The 27402-nt window shown below is 44.0% G+C and overlaps 1 protein-coding gene across 3 annotated transcripts in view; it reads left to right on the forward strand.

Moving 5' to 3' along the window:
* The window catches only part of LOC109872440 (homeobox protein cut-like 1), a 214550-nt gene that overhangs the window by 74402 nt on the left and 112746 nt on the right, over positions 1–27402 (forward strand). For all 3 annotated transcript variants that reach the window (XM_031807406.1, XM_031807408.1, XM_031807407.1), the window contains exon 3: positions 20656–20703. In XM_031807406.1, coding sequence (XP_031663266.1) covers positions 20656–20703 — 48 coding nt within the window. The remainder of the gene's footprint in view (positions 1–20655; positions 20704–27402) is intronic.

Genomic DNA, 27402 nt, shown 5'->3' on the forward strand with positions numbered 1-27402 from the left:
CTTCTGTTTTGGTTTTGTTTTTGTTGTTGGGCATACAACGGATCCTGCAGTATTTTGGACTGTTTTTCCATGAACGTCACAAGGTCACTGAACTGGGCCCTCAGGTGGCTTCTCTCTAAAATATCACATGCTGTAGACCTCCATTTTTCCTTTAGTTTGTAGGGAAGTTTTGACATGATCAACTTTATGTTGGAGGGAAGATTAAGCTCTTCCATGTTCTGTAGGTCTTGCATAGCGTTACAGCAACCTCTAGATAGAGTGCATAGTCACCCAGTCCCTTTCCATTATCCGGTTTGATGTTTGTCCAGTTCCAAACTTCTTCCATGAAGCAGTGGTGACTTTGATTTCATTGCCAAAGTGTTCCTTTAACAACCTCTTAGCCTCTGCATAGCCTCTTCTGGCTTTCATATGCAGAAAACTACGTACCAGATCCTTGGGCTGACCAGAGGTGTACTGAATCAAACTGTCCACTTAGGAAGCAACACTGATTGACAATACATTTCACATCCTGTTGTGCAAATGGAATAGACAACAGGTGGAAATTATAGGCAATTAGCAAGACACCCCCAATAAAGGAGTGGTTCTGCAGGTGGTGACCACAGACCACTTCTCAGTTCCTATGCTTCCTGGCTGATGTTTTGGTCACTTTTGAATGCTGGCGGTGCTTTCACTTTAGTGGTAGCATGAGACGGAGTCTACAACCCACACAAGTGCTCAGGTAGTGCAGCTCATCCAGGATGGCACATCAATGCGAGCTGTGGCAAGAAGGTTTGCTGTGTCTGTCAGCGTAGTGTCCAGGAGCATGGAGGCGCTACCAGGAGACAGGCCAGTACATCAGGAGACGTGGAGGAGGCCGTAGGATTTGTTAAAAAGTTTGAAATATCCAATAAATGTCGTTCCACTTCATGATTGTGTCCCACTTGTTGTTGATTCTTCACAAAAAAATACAGTTTTATATCTTTATGTTTGAAGCCTGAAATGTGGCAAAAGGTCGCAAAGTTCAAGGGGGCCGAATACTTTCGCAAGGCACTGTATATATATGTATGTATATATATGTGTATATGTATATGTATGTATATGTATATATATGTGATTTTCTGGATTTTGTTTCTCATTTTGTCTGTCATAGTTGAAGTGTACCTATGATTAAAATTACAGGCCTCTCATCTTTTTAAGTGGGAGAACTTGCACAATTGGTGGCTGACTAAATACTTTTTTGCCCCACTGTATACACACACATAGAGGAGGTGCATAAATCCTTCTGGCTCCTCTGAATGAAATCTGTGCGTCACAGAGTTCAAGGTCGCAGTGATTATTACAGTGCTAAATGCAGTGTCTCTTTTGGGAAGACTCTTCAGAATCCATTAGCATGAAACACAGGCAGTTAAACGGCCCCTCGGGTGGGCCGCCCGAAAAGTCACAAGCGCTCTACCTCGGAGGAGAGAATGTGTAAAAACCTGCCGGTACTTTCTCAAAGTCACTGTGAACTTCAGAATGTTGGACTTTTCGAAGGACACATGGTTAGCATTTCAAATTAAACGCTTTGCATATGTTTTTTAAAGTTATAATTCTCCATTTTGTTTGGATAGAGATTGTGTTTATGCTAAAATAGCACTAGCTAGCTGTCTAGGTCCAGTGTGTAAGCACATTTGGAAACAACTTCAAGGCAGCTGGCTGCTTTGAGGTGGTTGAAGTCGACAATTCACAGAAGACTGGGTCAGTTTAGACTTCAGGGATGTTGTGGTACGTGTGTGTGTGTCCGTGCATCTTGTGCGAGTAGGAGGTTTAGGTGTATGTGTGTTTTATTCATCCCACATTGTCGATGACTGGTCATGCCTACTGGACCGTCCATCAATGCCCCCCACCACCCTCTGTATCCAAAAAGCATAGTGCCATCTGCCATCCCCCCTTCCTCTGAGGTGGCATGGCCACAGGCTTTTAGCAAGGAACAACGCAGTATTTTCTTTCCAGCCGAAACGCATGACTCATTGCCATCCCTGTTTGTTTGTGGATGTAATGGAATTTTGCTTTTTGCCGAATACAGTAACTCCATTATTATGAGTGATAATATTATTTCTCGATATGGGGAAAAAGAGCATTTACATTTTCCACAGAACCGCAGCTATGATTATCCACCTGCTGCGGGTTTGTTTGGATACGGGTGTTAGGGGTTTCACACAAACACTAATATAAAGGCAAAAATTGAGAGGTAGCACTTTTGCAAACAAAATGGCCACTGATCATTGATGTGGCTTTAGTTCTACTGTTGTATCACCCCACGTTGTTTTTATATACGCCTAGTGTTGTTTCAGCTTTATTTTACTGACACAGCTCAACAGAAAGAACAAAGTTGTACAGTATGTGTGTGCGTGTGGTATTAGCTACCCAAATGTAACCCACTCTGTCATATTCTGTATATGATTTCATAATCTGTAAAGTCGGTCATAAAACAAACTAGGTTTCTATTCTAAACCTATTCTAAGTAGGTTAGGGAAATTCTTTCTGCTATTATGGTGTGCGTTAATGTCTTTACATGTGTGTGCGTGTATATGATGCACATAGTGTTGTGTGAAGACTGCATCTGCTTTAGTTCATGTGTTTATGTGGGTGGTATTTGTGTAGGAACAGAGACATTAAAGTGTGACAATGTGTACGTCTGTGTTAACGCACATGTGTTTGTATGCAAGGCAAACATGTGTAATACTCTTGAGTACAGTATTAGTGCGCATGCATGAACACAAGGCAAACGTGATCGTATTAATGTGTGTGTGAGTGAGCACTGTACTGTGTGTGTGTGTGGCGGGGTTGCCAGCCCGGCCCGGCCCAGCCTCCTCCTCCGTTTCTCATTACTGTGCTGATGAGTCAGTGTCTGTGAATGCAGCCATCCATGGAGGCGAAGAGTGACGTTAATGTGTTTACTCTGTGTTTGTTCTGTGTCTTTACAGCATGCCGCCGTGACCCTCTAATGGAGTCCAGGGCTCCAGTCCCGGCCTTGGCCCCTTCCCTCTTATTAAGTCTCTCTCCCCCTCACAGCGATGACATTGGGGAGAGGGAAGTGTGAGAGGAACCTCTCTCCTTTTCCACTCTCCCTCTCTCTGGCCGTGTCCGAAATCTGGCTTGCCTACTACTTACTTAAACTGCACACTGTGTACTAATCATACTACATACTATTTAGAACGTACTGTAAAAAATGAATGCAGTAAGCAACAAATATCAACACACTAGGCTCCCCCTACTGAGAATGTGTCATCTAATGCGCCATTGCGTTGATTCCCGCCATTTGTTCATTTTGGTACAGCACGTCCCCTAAGGTGATTATCACCTGTTGTCAGACACACGTAGGTCTCAAAATAATATTCTATTCCTCAGTAGTGTGCAGCGAATTCTACGAGATGAAAAGCCGAAATGATTATGCCATCCTGGTATCTCTCCTCTCTTCTCTCTCTTTGGACTTTGCCCAATTTAGAGGAATCCTCTGACATTTTTTGAGATGTCTCTTGGTTTTCAAGACACACCTCTGACCACTTACTTTGTCTACAAATAAAGAAAAGACTTTGCAGGGGGAAGTGCAGCCGGTGCAGAAACGAAGCTCCGCGGTTCTCACTAGCTCACCTATTAGGCAGGTGTCAAGGTGCAGCAACGCTCCAGAGTTACTGGTAAACTTGGGAAGGGAGGGAGGAGTGGGGAGGTTGAAAGACATGCTCTTTCTCTCCAAAGATACACACAAGGTCAGACCCCTGTGCCAAGAATAAGCCCCAACTGCTGCTGGCCCCCCTCCTGACCTCAAGAGTGCATAAATGTATCCTTGGTTGAAAGAACTTGGCAACAAATGGTTTAACTTCTGGTTGCCCAGGGACACATAGGAAGCCCTCTAAGTCAAACCCCACAAAGATGTGAGTCGGGAGCTATCTGAGGTGGAGGTGAAAGATTTACTGAAAAGTGTTCCACTAGCAATAGCCCTTTTTATGGCTTTGATGGTTTGAAAACCCCAGAAGTGAACATCTTGTTACCATGGGGGGAAAAGCAATTGCTTGACAATTACTTCACTATTTACTTACCGACTGAAGCGAGAGACTTTCTTACCAAGCAGTCAATTTTCACAGCCAATTGTCTTTCCTCGATTAATATTTGACATCCATACACGCTCTCCCTTTGTAATTGCCCCCGTTGATTGAAACAATTATACACTGCTGACATCATCGGAGGCTTATTACAATAATTGTATAGGACTTTGGGCGGTTGTGGTTTTCGCCGCCCAACAACTGCCGCTGTCAATTAAACATTAAACAGGTTGTGTGTTTATTTCCCTCCCTTCTGTCCCCCCGGTCGCTAGGACGTCTGTTGCGCTGCCTGCCGGCAATGCCCCAGTGCTCATTACTGATTTTAAGTTATGAATACCTGATAGCTCAAATGTATGTTTTATGTTGAGCTCTGCCTGTAATTCGCCCTCTGAGAATGGCGGTACGAAGATGTGTATACACACACATATTAGAGGTCAACCGAATATGATTTTTCAACGCCGATACCGATACTGATTATTGGAGGACCAAAAAAGCCGATACCGATTAATCGGCCGATTTATAATAAAATAAATGTAAAGAAATCAAAATTGTAATAATGACATTTACAACAATACTGAATGAACACTTATTTTAACTTAATATAATACATCAATAAAATCAATTTCACCTCAAATAAATAATGAAACGTGTTCAATTTGGTTTACATAATGCAAAAACAAAGTGTTAGAGAATAAAGTAAAAGTGCAATATGTGCTATGTAAGAAAGCTAACGTTTCAGTTCCTTGCTCAGAACATGAGAACATATGAAAGCTGGTGGTTCCTTTTTTTTTTTGTAACAGTATTTTTTATTGGAATTTCACAATTTTCACCCATATTAAGAGATACAACAACAGAGACAAAGCAACAAAAAAAAACAGCACTCACTTACACATACCTACGTATATATATATATATATATATATATATATATATATATACGTATGTACGTACATACATACGTACGCAAACAAACTTACAAACAGAAATTAAACAAAAAAGCTCAGTTTAAACCAAGAAGTTAGCTTCCACACATGGAATGTACAGTGTAGTTCTGAAATACATAGATCCCCGCCAATCTTGCAGCATAATTGGTGGTTCCTTTTAACATGCGTCTTCAATATTCCCAGGTAAGCAGTTTTAGGTTGTAGTTATTATAGGAATTATAGGACTGTTTCCCTCTATACCATTTGTATTTCATTAACCTTTGACTATTGGATGTTCTTATAGACACTTTAGTATTGCCAGTGTAACAGTATAGCTTCAGTCCCTCTCCTCGCTCCTCCCTGGGCTCGAACCAGCAACACAACGACAACAGCCACCATCGAAGCAGCGTTACCCATGCAGAGCAAGGGGAACAACTACTAGAAGGCTCAGAGCGAGTGACGTTTGAAACACTATTAGCGAGCTAACTAGCTAGCCATTTCACTTCGGTTACACCAGCCTCATCTCGGGAGTTGATAGGCTTGAAGTCATAAACAGCGCAATGCTTGACGCACAATGAAGAGCTGCTGGCAAAACACACGAAAGTGCTTTTTGAATGAATGTTTACGCGCCTGCTTCTGCCTACCACCGCTCAGTCAGATACTTAGATACTTGTATGCTTGTATGCTCAGTCAGATTATATGCAACGCAGGACACGCTAGATAATATCTAGTAATATCATCAACCATGTGTAGTTAACTAGTGATTATGATTGATTGATTGTTTTTTATAAGATAAGTTTCATGCTAGCTAGCAACTTACCTTGGCTTACTGCATTCGCGTAACAGGCAGTCTCCTTGTGGAGTGAAACGAGAGAGAGGCAGGTCGTTATTGCGTGGAACTAGTTAACTGTAAGGTTGCAAGATTGGATCGCCCGACCTGACAAGGTGAAAATCTGTTGTTCTGCCCCTGAACGAGACAGTTAACCCACCGTTCCTAGGCCGTCATTGAAAATAAGGATGTGTTCTTAACTGACTTGCCTAGTTAAATAGAGATTAAATAAAGGTGTAAAAAAATCTGCAAAATTGGTGTCCAAAAATACCGTTTTCCGATTATGAAAACTTGAAATCGGCCCTAATTAATCGGCCATTCCGATTAATCCGTCGACCTCTAACACACATATACAGTGGGGCAAAAAAGTATTTAGTCAGCCACCAATTGTGCAAGTTCTCCCACTTAAAAAGATAAGAGAGGCCTGTAATTTTCATCATAGGTACACTTCAACTATGACAGACAAAATGAGAAAAATTTGCAAATTATGGTGGAAAATAAGTATTTGGTCACCTACAAACAAGCAAGATTTCTGGCTCTCACAGACCTGTAACTTCTTCTTTAAGAGGCTCCTCTGTCCTCCACTCGTTACCTGTATTAATGGAACCTGTTTGAACTTGTTATCAGTATAAAAGACACCTGTCCACAACCTCAAACAGTCACACTCCAAACTCCACTATGGCCAAGACCAAAGAGCTGTCAAAGGACACCAGAAACAAAATTGTAGACCTGCACCAGGCTGGGAAGACTGAATCTGCAATAGGTAAGCAGCTTGGTTTGAAGAAATCAACTGTGGGAGCAATTATTAGGAAATGGAAGAGATACAAGACCACTGATAATCTCCCTCGATCTGGGGCTCCACGCAAGATCTCACCCCGTGGGGTAAAAATGATCACAAGAACGGTGAGCAAAAATCCCAGAACCACACGGGGGGACCTAGTGAATGACCTGCAGAGAGCTGGGACCAAAGTAACAAAGCCTACCATCAGTAACACACCATGCCGCCAGGGACTCAAATCCTGCAGTGCCAGACGTGTCCCCCTGCTTAAGCCAATACATGTCCAGGCCCGTCTGAAGTTTGCTAGAGAGCATTTGGATGATCCAGAAGAAGATTGGGAGAATGTCATATGGTCAGATGAAACTAAAATATAACTTTTTGGTAAAAACTCAACTCGTCGTGTTTGGAGGACAAAGAATGCTGAGTTGCATCCAAAGAACACCATACCTACTGTGAAGCATGGGGGTGGAAACATCATGCTTTGGGGCTGTTTTTCTGCAAAGGGACCAGGACGACTGATCCGTGTAAAGGAAAGAATGAATGGGGCCATGTATCGTGAGATTTTGAGTGAAAACCTCCTTCCATCAGCAAGGGCATTGAAGATGAAACGTGGCTGGGTCTTTCAGCATGACAATGATCCCAAACACACCGCCCGGGCAACGAAGGAGTGGCTTCGTAAGAAGCATTTCAAGGTCCTGGAGTGGCCTAGCCAGTCTCCAGATCTCAACCCCATAGAAAATCTTTGGAGGGAGTTGAAAGTCCGTGTTGCCCAGCAACAGCCCCAAAACATCACTGCTCTAGAGGAGATCTGCATGGAGGAATGGGCCAAAATACCAGCAACAGTGTGTGAAAACCTTGTGAAGACTTACAGAAAACGTTTGACCTCTGTCATTGCCAACAAAGGCTATATAACAAAGTATTGAGAAACTTTTGTTATTGACCAAATACTTATTTTCCACCATAATTTGCAAATCAATTAATTAAAAAACCTACAATGTGATTTTCTGGATTTGTTTTCTTCTCATTTTGTCTGTCATAGTTGAAGTGTACCTATGATGAACATTTCAGGCCTCATCTTTTTAAGTGGGAGAACTTGCACAATTGGTGGCTGACAATTCTTTTTTGCCCCACTGTGTGTGAGTGTATATATATATATATATATATATATATATATATATATTTATCTGGTATTGGCATTTGGTGCTCCCCTCATTTGGATGTCGCTCTGGTGACAATCCCCTGATGACTCTGGAGGGGTGTCCGGTGAACAAATGAGGATATCTGTTATTGTGTCTTGGTTATGTTAGCTGTGTGTATTGTGTTTTCAGTCATCAGGTTACACCCTTCCTGCTAATTATACATTACACCACTAGCTGTCTCCCTGCTGTACAGTAGTATGTACTAGAGGTCGACCGATTAATCGGAATGGGCGATTATTTAGGGCCGATTTCAAGTTTTCATAACAATCAGAAATCTGTATTTTTGGACACCGATTTTGCAACAAAAATAAATACATTTTAGACCTTTATCTAATCTTTATTATTTTTCTAGTCCAAGCAATAACGACCTGCCTCTCTCTTGTTGCACTCCACAAGGAGACTGTTACGCGAATGCAGTAAGCCAAGGTAAGTTGCTAGCTAGTTTAAACTTATCTTATAAAAAAACAATCAATCAATCATAATCACTAGTTAACTACACATGGTTGATGATATTACTAGATATTATCTAGCGTGTCCTGCGTTGCATATAATCTGATTGAGCATACAAGCATACAATTATCTGACTGAGTGGTGCTAGGCAGAAGCAGGCGCGTAAACATTCATTCAAACAGCACTTTTGTGCGTTTTGCCAGCAGCTCTTCGTTGCGCGTCAAGCATTGCGCTGTTTATGACTTCAAGCCTATCAACTCCCGAGATGAGGCTGGTGTAACCGAAGTGAAATGGCTAGCTAGTTAGCGCTCGCTAATAGTGTTTCAAACTCACTCTGAGCCTTGGAGTGGTTGTTCCCCTTGCTCTGCATGGGTAACGCTGCGTAGGGACGGAAGCTATACTGTTACACTGGCAATACTAAAGTGCCTATAAGAACATCCAATAGTCAAAGGTATATGAAATACAAATCGTAGAGAGAGAAATAGTCCTATAATTCCAATAATAACTACAACCTAAAACTTCTTACCTGGGAATATTGAAGACGCATGTTAAAAGGAACCACCAGCTTTCATGTTGTTTTGTTTTTGCATTATTTAAACCAAATTGAACATGTTTCATTATTTATTTGAGGCTAAATTGATTTTATTGATTTATTAAATTAAAATAAGTGTTCATTCAGTATTGTTGTAATTGTCATTATTACAAATACATTTTAAAAAACGGCCGATTGATCGGAGTCGGCTTTTTGGTCCTCCAATAATCGGTATCGTTATCGGCGTTGAAAAATCATAATCGGTCGACCTCGAGTATATACCCTAAAAGGCCTCCTCTCCCAGAGTAAGATTTCAGCCCACAAAAAGACCCATCACACTTTTTTGTTGGTGTTCTGAATTTACGAGTTTCAAGCAACAAACAAACTTTTGGGAGAGCGCGATGGTGCTCTTAGATTAGCCCACAAAAAGCTGGCACCTCTTGTTAAGCCATGCCTCAGGGCGAATGCCCCACTCTCTTAGGTGTAACCCTCTTTTTTTTATCCGTCTCTCTCGATTTCTCCGTGTGTGTGTGTTTTTCTCCCTCTGGAGTCATAGCGCTCTCTGTCCCTAAATATTTCAGAGGTGTTCCATGTTAGTTTCTCTGTAAATGTTTCTCCCTGACTTTTCTACGTCCACTCCCCCATCATCTCTTCACTGTCTGCTCGGAGCATTTACTCAGCGCATCCCAAAGAGAGTTACCCCTCCTCTTCCTCGATGTAGCCACTCTCTCTCCCGGTCTTTCTCTATCAGGACAGTAGAATGGCTATCCTCAGTGTGAGGACTATTGGCGGTTATTTATGCTTAGGCTGAGGTAATGTTGGCGTCTGCCATTGTGTAATGGCCGCCTGAGCTACCGCTTCCTGACTGAATTACAGGGCAGCCGATGATCATCTTGCAAAATTAAATAGTGTTTGAAGGTTTCAAGAGGACTGGGGCTTGTTTCCACTGGGTAACCTTTTTGAAGTGACTGCTAACAATTATGCATCGCCCCTTAATTGTGAAGACCCCCCTCTCTGTTAGCTCAGTATGTTGTAGTAGGTACCTCACACAGATCGTTCCCACATGTTCCCCTTTCTGACACTTGGTCCTTCGACCTCTCCAGCTGTTGATAGGTAAATAAATACGTGTGTGTGTGTGTGTGTGGTGTATGTGTGTGGGTGTGTCAAAGAAAGCGACTGAACATTTCGGCCTGATCTGTTAATGACTTTGGGAAGTTGAGGCACTTCAGTCACAGCATCTCAGCATGACCAGCTGCTGCCTTGAACAGGGGAAAGAGAGAGATGGAAGGAAAGAGGCAGACATTTACAGAGGAATAGAGTGGGACATGTATGTGTGAGGGAGAGAGGCTAAAGGTTAGAGCTGGGACGATAAACCAAAATGTATCGACACCTACGAAACCAACCATTTACGTTTTACTGATAACGATAATAACATTAAGTAGCCTTTATTCGAGGAATGTGAAGATTGCAATGAAATAGGCCTGTCTGCTAATAACAGTAGTAGGAGTACTTATTCATAAATGCTTATTCATTTCATAAACGTATCGTTCAGTTTATCGTGGTATGGATTTTTGCTCTACTGCATGGTGCATAGAGGTGGTGCCTGCCCCTTTTTGTTACGTGAGCGCCCTCCATGTAGCAAGGTGCCGACTGCACTGACACACACACACACCACGCAGCAGCAGAGGGGCATGGTTTCTCCTACTCTTCCCCTCATTCTGATTTGCATGGCTGCATCACAGGTTTTTCTCCTGAAGCTATGGCTAAAAATAGGCTCTCAATAGCGGGCTGCCAAGCAGACCTGCTCATCAGAACTAATTGCAACAGAAAAGTTCCCCCCCACTCCTTTTTCCCTTTTGCCATCCTTAGCTTTTGTTTACTCTGAATAGAATATCCTCTCTTTATTCACTGCAGACCAAACACAAATGGTCAGACCTATATTTTCCCCCACTAGTGTCTGTAATTGTAATTGCCAGGCTACCCATCTACATCGTTCCGGCCAAACGCCACATCCACTGACGTTTCTTCTCCACCAGTCTGTATTTTATCTCCTCCCTAACGACTTCTCGAATGCGAACACTAGAGCAAGGCAATATGGACAAAAACCTGTATCTCAATAAATTGCCTGAATTGATACGATAATGATCGAATCAAATCTTATTGTATTGGTCGCATACACATATTTAGCAGATGTTATTGCGGGTGTAGCGAAATGCTTGTGTTCCTAGCTCCAACAGTGCAGTAATATCTAACAATTCACAACAATACACACAAAAAAGTAGAATAATGGAATTAAGAAATATATGAATAATAGCACGAGCAATGTCGGAGTGGCATTGACTAGAATATAGTAGAATAGAACACGGGATATACATATGAAATGAGTACAGTAATATGTAAACATTATTAAAATGACTAGTGTTCCATTATTAAAGTGACCAGTGATTCCATGTCTATGTTACAGTGCCTTGCGAAAGTATTCAGCCCCCTTGAACTTTGCGACCTTTTGCCACATTTCAGGCTTCAAACATAAAGATATAAAACTGTATTTTTTTTGTGAAGAATCAACACCAAGTGGGACACAATCATGAAGTGGAACGACATTTATTGGATATTTCTAACTTTTTTAACAAATCCAAAACTGAAGAATTGGGCGTGCAAAATTATTTTTCAGTCTCTCGGTCCCAGCTTTGATGTATTTGTACTGACCTCGCTTTCTGGATGATAGTGGGGTGAACAGGCCGTGGCTCGGGTGGTTGATGTCCTTGATGATCTTTTTGGCCTTCCTGTGACATCGGTGCTGTAGGTGCCCTGGAGGGCCTGGAGAGCCTTGCGGTTGAGGTTGGTGCAGTTTCCGTACCAGGCAGTGATACAGCCCAACAGGATGCTCTCAATTGTGCATCTGTAAAAGTTTGTGAGGGTCTTAGGGGCAGAGCCAAATTTCTTCAGCCTCCTGAGGTTGAAGAGTCGCTGTTGCGCCTTCTTCATTACACTGTCTGTGTGGGTGGACAATTTCAGATCGTCAGTTATGTGTACACAGAGGAACTTAAGGCTTTCCACCTTCTCCACTGCTCTCCCTTAAATGTGGATAGGGGCCTGCTCCCTCTGCTGTTTCCTGAAGTCCACGATCAGCTTCTTTGTTTTGTTGAGGGAGAGGTTATATTCCTGGCCCTCACCACCTCAACTGTAGGCTGTCTCATCATTATTGGCAATCAGGCTATTATTGGTAATCAGGCTATTTTTGGTAATCAGGTAATCAACTCAATCATCAATTTTGCAGACAACACAACCATAGTAGTATGGTTGTGTTGTCTGCAAACTTGATGATTGAGTTGGAGGCGTGTGTGGCCACGCAGTCATGGGTGAACAGGGAGTACAGGAGTGGGCTGAGCATGCACCCTTGTGGGGCCCCTATGTTGAGGATCAATGAAGTGGAGGTGTTGTTTCTTACCTTCACCACCTGGGTGTGGGCCATCAGGAAGTCCAGGACTCAGTTGCACAGGGCGGGGTTCAGACTAGAGGTCGACCGAATATGATTTTTCAACGCTGATACCGATTATTGGAGGACCAAGAAAGCCGATACCGATTAATCGGACGATTTAATTTTTTTTATTTAGTTGTAATAATGACAATTACAACAATACTGAATGAACACTTATTTTAACTTAATATAATGCATTAACTAAAATCAATTTAGCCTCAAGTAAATAATGAAACATGTTCAATTTGGTTTAAATAATGCAAAAACAAAGGGTTGGAGAAGAAAGTAAAAGTGCAATATGTGCTATGTAAGAAAGCTAACGTTTCAGTTCCTTGCTCAGAACATGAGAACAAATGAAAGCTGGTGGTTCCTTTCAACATGAGTCTTCAATATTCCCAGGTAAGGAATTATAGGACTATTTCCCTCTATACCATTTGTATTTCATTAACCTTTGACTATTGGATGTTATTAGCGCGCGCTAACTAGCTAGCCATTTCACTTCGGTTACACCAGCCTCATCTCGGGAGTTGATAAGCTTGAAGTCATAAACAGCGCAATGCTTGACGCACAACGAAGAGCTGCTGGCAAAACGCACGAAAGTGCTGTTTGAATGAATGTTTACGCACCTGCTTCTGCCTACCATCGCTCAGTCAGATACTTCGATACTTGTATGCTTGTATGCTCAGTCAGATTATATGCAACTCAGGACACGCTAGATAATATCTAGTAATATCATCAACCATGTGTAGTTAACTAGTGATTATGATTGATTGTTTTTTATAAGATAAGTTTCATGCTAGCTAGCAACTTACCTTTGCTTACTGCATTCGCGTAACAGGCAGTCTCCTTGTGGAGTGCAACTAGAGAGAGGCAGGTCGTTATAGCGTTGGACTAGTTAACTGTAAGGTTGCAAGATTGGATCCCCCGAGCTGACAAGGTGAAAATCTGTCGTTCTGCTATATATTGCAGTGCAATTATATTCAGTATGAGTCGTCAGGCGATGTCTGTAAAATGGTGGATCCACTATAATTTGTCTTTGGAGCACTTCTGTTATTTTACTTTATTTTACTCTTTTTTTTATCAAGGCAGCTGATTGTAACCAGGGTTTGCATAAGCTGCTGGTGCCGTGTCCTTCTCTAGCAATAGAACCCCTGTTAAGTCAAATTATTTCAGTGGCTATCATGCTCAGTCATCCAAGAAGGGCAAGCCAAGGGCCCACAATAGAACCTGGTAAAGGTGTGAAAAGCACAGTTGTCCCTCCCTGGTCTGGTTTCAGTTGGAATTCCACTCCAATCCCAGAGGACAATGAAACCCTATACTCCTATATCAGAAGAACCCTGCCATTCAAAAACCTATCTTGAGAATTGGACAGCTTTTGTTTTGTTTGTGGTGTGTTGTGGGGGCAGGGGATGAGGATGGGTGTCTCTTTATTGGGAGCGGCAGTGATCAATGGTATTGTGTGGAGCTTTGAGGTGGATGGTGGCCCAGCCCAGTGTAACGTCTGTGTGGAAAAGAGGCTGGCCATGAGGCTGACTGGCTCTGGGTATCGACGGGGCAACACCGACACTGCAGCCTTTTGTGTGAGGGACTATGGGAGAGTCATGACCTCATTCCCAGACAAGCGTCAGGGGCAGGAGAGGGTAGCAGGGGGGCGGGGGGTGTGTATGTGTCTTTGGCCGGCTCTCACGTACCCCCTCCCCATTCCACTTGACCCTGAGACTACCCACACTCTCAACCCTCCTGTTCGTTACGTATCAATTTACAACCACAGTAGTGAGTTGGATTCATCCTTAAACTCCTCATGTTTCTCGCTTTTTGGTCTCACATGTTATCAAATACAGATTTAGCCACGGTTGGTCATTTTCTGTGACAAGGTTAGGAGCGGTATACTTAATGTCTGGAGTTTCCCACACCAGGCTCTTTCCCCCCTGTCTGCCCTAATGGTTGTTGGCCTTTGGCAGGAGGGCAATGAAGGGAGGTCAAAAAGCCTGGCCCTTAATTGTGAGTGGATCTGGCCTCCTCCAGATGGGGAACGGTGGACGGTGTTTGCAGAGCAGTGGGGGGGGGGGAGAATTTGTCTATTGATTGTAAACTGATTGAGTCTGTGTCTGGGGGTCTAGAGTCTAGTATCAGGATAGTGTTTGTAAAACGTCTAGTATCAGGATAGTGTTTGTAAAGCGTCTAGTATCAGGATAGTGTTTGTAAAGCGTCTAGTATCAGGATAGTGTTTGCTGTTGGGCCAATGTTTGTAAAATAATAATGGTTTCAGATATTCTGTAGAATGTTGTCTGTCTAACCACAACTCATAAAGTGACTGTGTCTGTAAATTGAACAACAACCTGGAATTGTGATGGGGTTTGTAGAATAGGCCTAGTTTACTCCGTCAAGTGCCTGCTACTTGAGACACCATTAGTAAAATAACCCGTAAAATGTTTGACATCCAAGGTTGTGTGTAAAACCTCTTTTGTAAAACGACTTGTAAAGTGTCTGCTATCAGGGGGGTGAATGGCTGCGGGGGGGGGGGGTCATTGAGAGGGGTGAGCTCCATAATTGGCGCTCTCCTAGAAGGGGCGCGGTTCTATTTCCTATAGTGGTGGAAGGCGGACAGCGTTTCTCTTATCATTGGGGTCTTCTCTCATTCATCACTGCTTCCCGCTCTCTGCTCCCTCTTTGTGCTGCCGAGGTGTAGGAGGGGTAGCCTAGCTGTGTGGCGCCCAGCCTGGCCTGCCCGGGCCCCCTGGAATAATAAGCAGGGTAATGTCTTCTGTCTTTGTCAGATGGGCTCTGTGCAACCAATCTTCAGGGAGTGACAAGCAAGGGTCAGCCTGTCCCCATCAAACCATGGAGGTGGAGAATTTACCCACTGCTTAACCCTCAGAGAGAGAGATGGAGTGAGAGAACCCGTGGTGTTTTTAGCCTTCGATGCAATGGGAGTGGAGACGTTAGTGCAGGAACAGAAAGTTTCATAACCCTACATCTGACCTTCTCCTGTTTACACGTTCCTGTTCTCCCTGGGACTCTGTCCAATGGGAAAGAGAATATAATGCTCTCTGGTTGGATAGGTGAATATGTCTGAGATAACTGTATTCATGTCAGTCCATCAGAAGTTACCTGGGGAAGGAAATACATTTACATGTCATTTTCCTTCCCTCTTAGCCAAGAGGCTAGTTACAATCAATTTAATTGCGCAGTTTAGACTTTGATAAGTCCTTCATACATGGATGTGCAAGTATTGAGTATATTGTAAATGTTACAATACCTTAGTGTATACCATTTATCCACTTATCTATAAAAGGTAGACATTAGCATAGGCATAACCTAACAGTGAGGCTGCAGTTTGATGTGTGTATGTGCTCACTGGTGATGATGTACCGCCCTCACACTCACACGGTTCAGCAGACACACACTGCGGCAGGCAGGCAGCAACACGGGCAGCTCAGTTGCTCGGCATCAGGACCCCGGTTTCCTTTCTCTCCGTAACACAGCCTACATGAAGAGCTCCTTAGCCAGCGCAAGGCAATAATCGAAGAGAGAGGGAGAAAATGAAAGTGAAAGACAGAGAGACAGTGAGGGTAGGGAAAAGAAAGAGACAGAACCCCAGTGGTAGGAGGAACAGAGGCCTAGAGCGTCAGACGCAGCCCTCCTCCATTCACGGCCCTGGATTAAAGATGCATTGAGCGGTTTGTGTGTGTTGGGTCGGGGGGCTGGCCGGGACTGGGGAATGTTTTCGCGGAAAGGCATGGCCCAGTTCTTCTGGATGATCTGGTAAAAAATATCTCCCATCTGTCTCTCCAATATCTCTATAAGAGATCAGTGTATACATCAGTGTATACGCATTCATATTCTCCCGTATCTTTTGATCTTATTCTTCAATCTCAATCTCTGTTTCTCTCACTCCCTACCTCCCTCTTTGATTTGCTGGCTCATCCTCTTGTGTTTCCTCTACTTGCCCTCTGTCATGTCTGGGCCAGCGGTTCCCCCTCTCGCGGGTGTTGATGTACTGGGCAGTGGCTGAGTCACAAGCTCCCTTGCCCCTGACCGCCGACTCATCTCCTCCTGTAGCCAGCCTGTAGCCAGCCTCAGACCAGACACAGGGGTTAGGCTCCCCTGCCTGTGCTCGGCCAGGCCAGGCCACAGCCAGTGTGAGGCTTGGCAAGCAGCCGCTTGGCTCACAGACCCAGTGGCAGAGACCGGTCAAAAGAGAGAGAACTGCCATTGTGCTACAGTAACCCAGTGGCAAAGGAGGGTAGAGGTAGGTGTGGAGAGAAAGACGGAGAAAGTAAGAGCGCGAGAAATCCGTCCACTGTGCTAACCCAATGGCAGGGACAGAGAAAGAAACCATAGGAACAAATGGAGGGAGAGCGGCTCTCCACCCTCAATGACTAGACATGCTATGTTCTGCCCTCTAAAGACCAAGTGCCCTCGCTTGAAACACTCAACTCAGGACAAAAAACCTTAAATGACACAAATGCTGCAATATTACCAAACCCAGGCACTTTCTCTCTCAATTTCATGACATAGACTAATGCTGTAGCCCTTTCTCTCTCCACGCATCACTGCTCTCCACTATAGAGATGAGAGCTCATAGGCCCGAGTAGTACACCCTCCGGGTCTCCACTGTACGCTGCTTATTTCATTGAACAATGACCACACAGGTCCAATGCACTCAAACACAAAGCGAGGGCCACTCAGTGGGTCGACCATTAAAAGGGGAGCGAGGGTTACTTAAAAGCTGAATATGAAAAGAAGCCATTGTCTATGTCCCTGACCGTCACTGGGGTAAAGAAAGTCTGGCCTAGAAGAAATTGTGTTAATGTAGCCATTGTGCTAAGAAGGTAATTGGTTAAGTAGTGTCAGGCATCCAGTGGAGGGATCCCTGACGAAGGCCATGTCTGAAGTAAAGCTTGTAAACTCATTGTGGTATCAGACTCTTGTCCTCTTCTCCTACCTTCTTACACTTCTCACCCTCTTTCTCTCCCCTCCTTTTCCCCCTTCTCATGTTCTCTCTCCCACTGCTCCCTCCAGCTCTCTGAGGATACCTTGTGATTGTAGTGTGTTTGTTATGGACCTGCAGGCTTGCCTCTCTGGAGATCTGGGCCGGTTTCCAAGACAGGGAGCTCCCTGGTGGTGGAGAATTAAAAAGAAATGCAATCACCATAACAATCACTTTTAGTTTGAGAGGTGATGTACACTACATGACCAAAAGTATGTGGAAGACCTCAACCTGCTCGTTGAACATCTCATTCCAAAATCATGGGCATTAATATGGAGTTGGTTCCCCCTTTGCTGCTGTAACAGCCTCCACTCTTCTGGGAAGGCTTTCCACTAGATGTTGGAACACTGCTGCGGGAACTTGCTCACATTCAAGCCACAAATGCATCAGAAGCCAATGCCAGATTTCTGGATTGGGCTGTGCTCAGAGTATCCTGCCTTGGCAAATGGCGCTGTTAAGACACTGATGCCCTTCGCAACCACGTACCTATGTGAGAGTGGATTCTCAGCCCTCACTAGCATAAAAACTAAAATGAAAATGATTTAAGTCTGAGACTCTCTCCAATACAACCCACCATTGCAGAGTTATGTGCATCCTTTCAAGCACACCCTTCTCATTAACCTATGGTGAGTTATTCACAATTTTCGATTAACAAATAAGGTTTAATATGTAAGCTGGTTAAATAAAGAGCAAAATGATTGATTATTATTAGTATATTATTATATGTGCCCTGGTCCTATAAGAGCTCATTTTCACTTCCCACGAGCCAGCTTGTGACAAAAAGTCATTCTTATGTTTATTAAACATATTGTATAGTGTGTGTGGCAGGCTTACAATCATGGCAAAAAACAACATTTGAGAGTGTGCTGACCCTGGTTATAGAGGGGGTACGCAGCTGGAGGTTGATTGTTTGAAGGGGTACGGGACTATAAACGTTTGGGAACCACTGTTTTAAAGAATTTGGCAGTACGTCTAACCGGCCTCACAACCCCAGACCGACCACATGTAATTATGGCAGCCCAGGACCTCCACACCCGGCTTCTTCCCCTGTGAGATTGTCTGGTGGGGAGTGGGGGTGCTGCGGAGTATTTCTGTCTGTAATAAAGCCCTTTTGTGGGGGAAAATGAATTATGATTGGCCCTAATCTATGGATTTCACATGACTGGGAATACAGTTATGCATCTGACTGGGCACAGCCCACCCATGTCTGCACCCCTGCCCAGTCAGATGCAAATCTGTATTCCCAGTCATGTGACATCAAAGATTAGGGCCTAATGAATTTATATCAATTGACTGATTTCCTTATATGAACTGTAACTCAGTAAAATCTTTGAAATTGGTGCGTGTTCGGTTATATTTTTGGTTCAGTATATGTATGTATAGGTACAAATTGCATTTCCATGTGGTTTTCATGGACCTGCTCCCTCCATCTGAACCCCTTGTGAACCTTGTGTGTCCTGAAGATCAGTGTTTACTGGATTAGCTTTTATTGGTCACTTGGTCAAGCCTTTTTATCCGTCAGAGTAAAGATCATTTTTATGCAGTGGGGCTCTCTGTATATCAAATTTGGGGCAATTGCATTTGCAGATCTCGAGCAGTGTGTGCGTGTGTTTCCCTGTCGAGATCCAGAAAGACTTTGGAGTTCTCTTGGCCGGGGCAGGAGTGTTATGTTGAAACCAGATGTTGAGCGATGTTTCCTTTTTGTCATGTGGCCCCTTCATAAAGGTGATCTGTACGGTAGCCAGTGGCGACGGGAGATCAGCGGGCTCAGCTGCTCCCTCCAGGGGACTGGGAAAAGTCCAGCACACTAGGTACCTACCTAGCATCACGCTAATGTTAGCTTAGCACAGCATGGTATGGTCTGGGTCAGCCAGTCCCCAGAGTCTTCCATAGAGGCTCCCTAGTTGAAGGGAGGGAGGGAGGGAGGGGAAGAGCGGGGGGAGACTGGTGTAAACATCAGTCAGTCATAGAAGGCACACTTACACACATCAATGTGGAGGGAGAGAAAGTAAACCGAGAGGAGAGATGGGGAAGAGGATACAACAGAAACCCATAGGCATTTAAGAGCTCTACATTTCACACAGTTGTAATGTCTACCCTGCAAGTTAGGGTAAATCAGCTTAAAATATATGGCCCTTCATGCATTTTGTACATTTCACAATTGACACACGGTTTCAGTAATAGGTTACAGAGGTTATACTGTGTCACAGGACCCCGCATGTGCTGTGCATGTGTTCTGCAAGTGTCAGAGTACACCTATACTGTATCCTGAGGGTGACTGAAATGTCCACCAGACTAATGTGGGCCAGTCTTTTAGGAGTGTACTTGGTGTGTGTGCACATGTGTGTAAATGCATTGCATTCCACTAACTGGCTGCTGCTAACTCGGTTTCAGTGGTCAGTTCTGTTTTGGAGCATGCTGTGCATTCCTATAGGGAGGCCTCATGTAAGGCCTTTTTGTGCCCAGCTGAGATTTATTCAGGGGCGCATTTAATTACATTTTATGATCAAACACGCCTGCTCTGTTCAAATGAAAAGAGACATTGAAATTGGCCATAATCAGATCTACTTTAATGGCGAGGTGTCGCATCGCTCCACTGTAGGTTGCCCAAGGTAAGATTCATCATTGCTTGAGTAAGGTCGGAACAACATTTGTTTTGATTGGAGACTTTGTAAATTCACTTGTTTATGGAACTTTTATTTTCATCCGCCACAGATTCGAGACCAAGTTAAACAGACAAATAACTCTACAGAAATAGTCGGCTGTTGAAGTTGGACCATTTTTCAGGCCTAACATTACTTTTAGAAGTGAATTAATGAACAGAGCCCACATTTGCATGTAGCGTCTCTACGTTTTTCTGTTTTTGCTTGAATGGTAATTTAACCAGAAACAACTGAGTCATGGCGAGAGAGGGTGAGAGGGAGAGTAAATGTATGCCACACGCTTTTCCTTTAAGCACAGCGTCCTCTGCTCTCATTCAAGGGCAGCACAAGGTGATACTCTGTTTTGTTTTTCTTCCTCCTTTTCCCAGAGAACAAACCTTCCCTCTGGGAGGGTTTGGACAAATCAGGATCCCCATTTTCATATGTTTAATGTGTTTCTATGCTCCGTATCTGGGAACAAAAGGCAACGCTCTCCCTCATCCATCAGAGTTGACAGTAGGGATTTTGCCTCGCAGAGAGAATGTAGTGAAAATGGGCCTGGCTTTGCTAAACTAAACATATGGTTAGTTTGTAAGAGGTTTCTGCTCAATACTGTGGTGATGAAAGTCAATGACCAAGGTGTTAAAGACTGTGGAAACAGAGAATGTGGCCATTTTCACCATATGAGAATGTATTGTGTTTTGCTCTCCCACAAGGTAGCATTGTTATGCGATGCTAATCCTTTTCCTTCTTTTTTTGTCTTGCAGGATCTGCGAAAGCAGGTAGCTCCATTGCTAAAGGGCTTCCAAGCAGAGGTGAGTGCTATTTAAAACTCTAGAACATTTAATACCTAGCTTTCCTTTATCGATTTAAGGATGTGTGTTTGTGTGTATCCTACTGTACATCGTGTATGTTGTGAGGGATGGTGGACATTTTGTTTTTGCGGGGAGACAGTGGCCCCCTGACACACTCCATAAAGGCTGACATGTGCTGTCTCTGCCTGGCTAGACTTCTGCTGGCTGGCTGCTCTGCTCTCCTGCTGGAGGAGCCTTCCCTTCCCCAGTGGAGCCCTCGCCAGGGGAGTCCATTATTTGTGTCCTTTTATGAGGCTCTCTAGCTCCCAGCCATGTTTAAATTGCATCCCCTTAAAATATTCCAGCCAAACTGCTCCTGATCAGAGCTTCAGTCTTAAACTCCAGGCAGACATGCCTTTCTCTGTTTCATAACCCCCCACCTCCCCTGTATGGCTATGTGTCACATCGTCTGATGCAAAGCTCCTTTTGATATCTGCTAAAATGAATGCAATTGGCCTCCTGAATAATGATTTGCCAATGGGAGAAACATGTTGCCAATTGTCTCTTGTACTGAATCTCTGACTTTCTGCGTGTCTGTGTGTGAGATATTGTGGTATCATTGCCTCATAAATGTGAGCACGGGGGTGTGGATGAGAGTAAATGAGCCAGTTTACACCAAGGGCTGATTCGCGGGTGGACAGGGGGGGTGAGGTTGCGGGCGGCTGATGGCAATAGCGCTTTAACCCTCTATTCTGGAGGGTGTGCAGGGTGGGGGCGCAATGCCCACTATGACCGCGGCGGGTTTAAATCCCTGACCCTGACAATGCGCCCTGACAGCCTAGGCCAGCCACAGGGAAGAGCGGCCCTGCCGATTTAACATTTTGTCCTGAGAGCGCCCCTTGCACTGCTCTGAAAGTATGGTAACTTCAGAATTGATTTAGGGGACTTTAATGATAATAATGTGAGCTGTGAGACTTGAGGCAGGGAGGAGGGGTGTGGGAGTGAGCGCTGTGTTTCTGGCGCCAGCTCTTAATTCCTCCTCAAGTGCCACTCCTGCAGTAAATAAGGGCTTAGCGATGTGAGGGCTTTATGGAGAGCATCTGAACAGGCCCAGCCTGACTCCTCTGAGTGCCTCCGTTGCTATACTGCTACTGCTGGGGCCTGCCTCGGCTGGAGGCACTGCCTCAATTACTACAGTCAATTCACTTTTAATCTTTGTCAAATCAGGAAAGGATTTCAATTCAATCCTATGAATCAATTAGAATACATCTTTAGAATAGGCACTGATGTGGTCACACTGGTGTTTATGTTGGCTTGAGGCACTTTCATTCTTGACAGGCAGCAATGTCTCATCCAAACAAAGTGACATCCATAAATCTGTCAACTATTTTAGGGGACAGATGCATGATAAGTGTTTGTCGACTGCAAATTTGTCCTCTGTCTTGCTTAGTGCATATTTAATTTGGTAATGATGGAGGACTGTAACATTTAGCCACTGTCAGATTGCATTTTTAATTCGGAGCATGCATTTGTGAGTCTACCTCACTAATTCATGATATAAAATGTTTTGAGTTTAGTCTGAACATAATTAAAAGGCCTGCTACTCCCTTTATATGTTATGTTTGGAGTTCTCTGCATTCTCATGGACACCAACCAGTGTATTTTTTCATACTAGAACATCACTAGTCGTCTGACCCATGAGTCATGGTCCTGTTTCTGGTTTTCCTGTTCCAGGAGGATTTACCAGTACTATGCAGCGTTACTTAGTGCAACAATTAAATACATTGTTAGAAAAAGAAGCCATGTGGTACACCTTTATTTTGATTGGTTGTTTGCTACCTCGTTTGTGTTTACAACAAATTTCTCTCATGCTCAAAGATATTCTATTACTTTCAACTCATCTGATGGGTATTATTAAGTTAATTCCACTGTACTGAGATATTTGATTATTTGAGAAATCCCTTCAGGGAAACGGAAACTGTACATTGTAGTCTTAGGCGTGCGCCTTGAAATCAAACTGTCGTTTTGATCACTTTGATGATCACATGTCTCCCAACGCTCCACAATGCTTTCTATGAGCACCATTGTGTTGCCATGTTACACCCAGCACCCCAGTCAGCTTCTTATCCCTGACAGTAATTAGTCACCACTTAATTATATTCCTATTCCTGTCGGCTCTTAAAGTATTATTTTGTTAAGTGCTCTGGATCTCCTAAAACAAAGCCCACTCTCTCACTGAGCGGCCCAAGATTTTGGCTGCCCTCTAAATGGCTGCTAAATAAAACTCCTAGCTGCTACTGCGTGCCATGACTCAGTAATTGGTCAGTGGCTGTTATCAGCCCGGCTCTGCCTTGCTATATAGGCCTATATATAGACCCCTGGACAGGAAATCCCTAATATGAAACAGAGTGTAGATGGTGCGATTTAAGAAAAGAAGACAGAATGGAAAGAAAGTACAGTAATGCCGGCTATTTTAAAGATTTTCCTTGCTTCAAATGTCTGTCACCCTCGAACCCTCAAAATGTCTATCGCCGACGCCTCCCAATAAAGACGCTGCTTCAGCGACTAAAAGCACTTCTTTATAATTCAGCAGCAAGGAGTGCCATATACATTTCATGAAGTTAAAGGGGCTGGAAAGACGGCTCCCTGTACACCTCTCTCAGGCAGGGCGGAACCGCACCGCAGCCTGTCTGGCCCATTAGCGTTCATTGTGGTTGGAGCGAGCAATTTGTGAGGGCCCCCAGGCCTATTATTGACGGAGTTAATCGCCCCTGTTTAAATCACCCCAGGTTTAAAAATACCCACTACTCCCCCCACATCACACGGGCCCGGCTCACAGGCACCAGCCTGAGACTCCTGCAGCCATTTTAATTTATCTCCTCTGTGGATGAATAGGGCGATTGGCAAGGACAGGAGAAGTCCCTGACCTTCGCGAAGACCCAACTTATCATCTCAGGAATTTGGGGCTTCCACTTTATTTTCCATGAGCATCAGCTGGCTGAGAGATAACGGTGTTCCAGATCTCAGAAATGGCTCCTCATGTGAAAGCAGTAGTGTTGACTGCTTTATTAGGGAGCAAAACAAATGACTAAATGGAGACCCGGCGAGATTCAAAGTACAGATTGTCAGATACAGAGACACAGTACACAAGCATTTCAGCTCTCCCCATAGGGGGAAGGAGAGGGAAAAAGTCCATTTTTCTGCTCCCTCTGTTCCTTATACACAAGGCAGAGCATGAAGTGCGGCGCATTAGAATATATGAGATGCTCTAAGACTTCTGGAAGGCCTCAAGGGTTAGGGAGAGGAGCCAGGCAGCTCGATCTGTTTGGGTTGTTTCTCTTTCTTTCTTACTGTTTCAGTTTATTACATTTTATTTGTGAAATGAGCGAGCGCTTCTTTTCCTGTCAGGAAATGAGAACACAATGGGGAGCAGAGCTCAGCACTCGGCACCCACAGGCCCATATGGACACACCACAGCAGGGGGAGGGTTGACGGGAGGGAAGGAGGGCAGGAGAGCTCAATGGCACCCCCTCTTGGGGAGAGGGGAGAGGGGGGGATCTTTCTACCATACCACCCCTCACTGCAACTGTAGCCTCCCCCACCTACTCACACACACTTACACATGCATGCACGTAAACAAATTCTTTCCTGGTCTCCCTTGATGCTGTCCCTACTGTCGCCAAAGCCTCGGAGGGAATCCATCCTTGCATGAAGTGTGATGTGTGAATGTGGTGTGTGACGCCACCGGGGGGTTCTCCGTCTCTCCCCGGACCATCTCCGCTTCTCCAAGACACCACTCAGAGTCTATCCCAGATGCATTTTACAGCCACAGCAACTTGATGACGAACTGGCACTGTAAATGAAGAGGGAAGAACCAGCATCGACTCAGTCAGTGGCGTGTAAAGAAATCAGTCGCTAAGGAACAGGGTTGTGTTGGTTACTTTCTAAATGTACTCCATTACGGTTAATAGTTACTTGTCCCAAAATATTAAGAACTTTTGGATTACCCAAACTCAGTAATGTCATCTGATTACTTTCCCCTTAAGAGGTGCAGGTTAGTAGCTGGAACAGCCACAAAGTCATAAAATCTGATTTAAACATAACCCTAACCACACTGCTAACCATATGTGTAACCCTAACCTTAAATTAAGACCAAAAAGTTACCAAAAAAGTTCAAACGTTTTTACAATGTAGCCAATTCTGACTTTGCAGCTGGTCCATCTAGAGGAAATTGATCAGTTCTACCATAAGGAGAAGACTCATCCCAATAAACGTCAAGAGGCATTAAGAGGAAAAAAATGAATATTACCAATTGAACGACCTCTTGCAGGATAAATCAATGTTAGAGTTTACATAGCCAACCATAAATGGATGTTGCATTTTACTTTATGTGTTGGTTATGTAGGCTTCTTCTAACCCATTGCTTTCTACTTCAGATAATAATACGATTAGTCTGTATCTTTACATAAAAAAAACTGTCTGTCGGAGTCCCAGTCATTCCAATTCATTTAAAACCCCTTGATCTTCAAGAATAGGACTTGGAAATATAGATTAGCCTAATTGTTTTACCTAAGCATAACCCAAAAATGAAGAACTAATTATCCTACTCTGTTTATGATTTTGTTGTCATGGAGGACTGATTGGGGATCATTGGTTCAAGCTGAAAAATAAATGGTGCTATTGAAATGGCATGCTTTGAGCACTAGTGAAAAATGCTATTTGTATGTGGAAAACTAGATGCTCTCACAGGGGACTTTAGAAGAGAGGAACCGCAGACTGGGATCTGCTCTAAGGGTGCGTTTTCACTGGCTGTCCACTCGGAGCGTATTCGTTAGGCTGATTCTGTTTGAAAACGTTTCTTAAACGGAAATGTTTTTTTTTAAGTATCTGTAATCTGATGACAATATTTTTGCTGGTAAAGTAACAGACTACAGTTCGTTTTTTTGTAATCCCTTACATGTAATCTGTTACTCCCCAACCCTGATAAGGAATGAGCTTTAAATGTGAGTAAATTGTTAGTACGCAGTGTAGGCTATTATTTTATTTAAAGGCACACCGAATCAGTGTGCCACTTCCAAACCCCACAAAGCCTAGTCAGGCAACCGAATGCTACAGAGAGACCTTCAGGAGACGTGATGGCTGTGGCAGAGAGAGACACGTACAAAGTGGCATAGGAGTGGGACAAATGCAGGAAGTCACTACTGATTTTGCATAATTGCGGTGTAATTTTGGATGTCTGTCTCGTCGTAAGGGCACCGGGAGCCCAGGGAGAAGGCTGTGAAAGTTAAGTTGGCAGCTCGCACAGCGCTGTGATTAGCTCAACTCTCAGACAGTGTGTGTGTGTGTGTGTGTGTGTGTGTGTGTGTGTGTGTTAGCATAGGCATACAGTAAAAAGGGGAGACTGGGATGGGCCTCAACTTATATCAGGTTATTAAAAGTATGTTTTCAAAAGGATTCTGTGTGAATTGGGCGGCAGGTAGCCTGGTGGTTAGAGCATTGGGACAGTAACTGAAAAGGTTGCTGGATCAAATCCCTTAGCTGACAAGGTAAAAATCTGTTCAAATCAAATTTTATTTGTCACATACACATGGTTAGCAGATGTTAATGCGAATGTAGCGAAATGCTTGTGCTTCTAGTTCCGACCATGCAGTAATATCTAACCTAACAATTTCACAACAGCTACCTTATACACACAAGTGTAAAGGAATTAATAAGAATTTGTACATAAAAATATATGATGGTACAGTATATACATATGAGATGAGTAATGTAGGGTATGTAAACATTATATAAAGTGGCATTGTTTAAAGTGGCTAGTGATGCATTTATTACATCAATTTTCCAAAATTAAAGTGGCTAGAGATGAGTTAGTATGTTGGCAGCAGCCACTCAATGTTAGTGATGGCTGTTTAACAGTCTGATGGCCTTGAGATAGAAGCTGTTTTTCAGTCTCTCGGTCCCCACTTTGATGCAATGTATGTTCAACCTCACCTTCTGGATGATAGCGGGGTGAACAGGCAGTGGCTCGGGTGGTTGTTGTCCTTGATGATCTTTTTGGCCTTCCTGTGGCATCGGGTGGTGTAGGTGTCCTGGAGGGCAGTTAGTTTGCCCCCAGTGATGCGTTGTGCAGACCTCACTACCCTCTGGAGAGCCTTGTGGGCGGAGCAGTTGCCGTGTCGTCTGCAAACTTGATGATTGAGTTGGAGGCGTGCATGGCCACGCAGTCATGGGTGAACAGGGAGTACAGGAGAGGGCTGAGAATGCACCCTTGTGGGGCACCAGTGTTGAGGATCAGCGGGGTGGAGATGTTGTTTCCTACCCTCACCACCTGGGGGCGGCCCGTCAGGACCGTTGTTCTGACCCTGAACAAAGCAGTTAACCCAATGTTCCTCGGTAGGCCGTCATCGCAAATAGGAATTTGTTCTCAACTGACTTGCTTAGTTAAATAAAGGTTACATTTTTAAAAATGTGTGTGATTGTGTAAAGACATACCTGCCCCTGTTCTCGAACACACTCCTCTCTACCGTATCCTTGAGTCAGATGTCCCTCCTTCTGTATATGATTAAGCTACGCTCTCTCCAGCGCCTCCCGCCCTGATGGCACACAAAGAGGGGGGTGACTGTGATGATGGCACAGGGTGGTGCTCGTTCTCTGATTTCCCTATGGCACTGACGCTGATTCCAGGCGACGCCCGAACTGCCCCAGAGGAGCAATGTGTCA

The sequence above is a fragment of the Oncorhynchus kisutch genome, linkage group LG28 (genome assembly GCF_002021735.2).
Source record: "Oncorhynchus kisutch isolate 150728-3 linkage group LG28, Okis_V2, whole genome shotgun sequence".
Taxonomy (NCBI): Eukaryota; Metazoa; Chordata; class Actinopteri; order Salmoniformes; family Salmonidae; genus Oncorhynchus; species Oncorhynchus kisutch.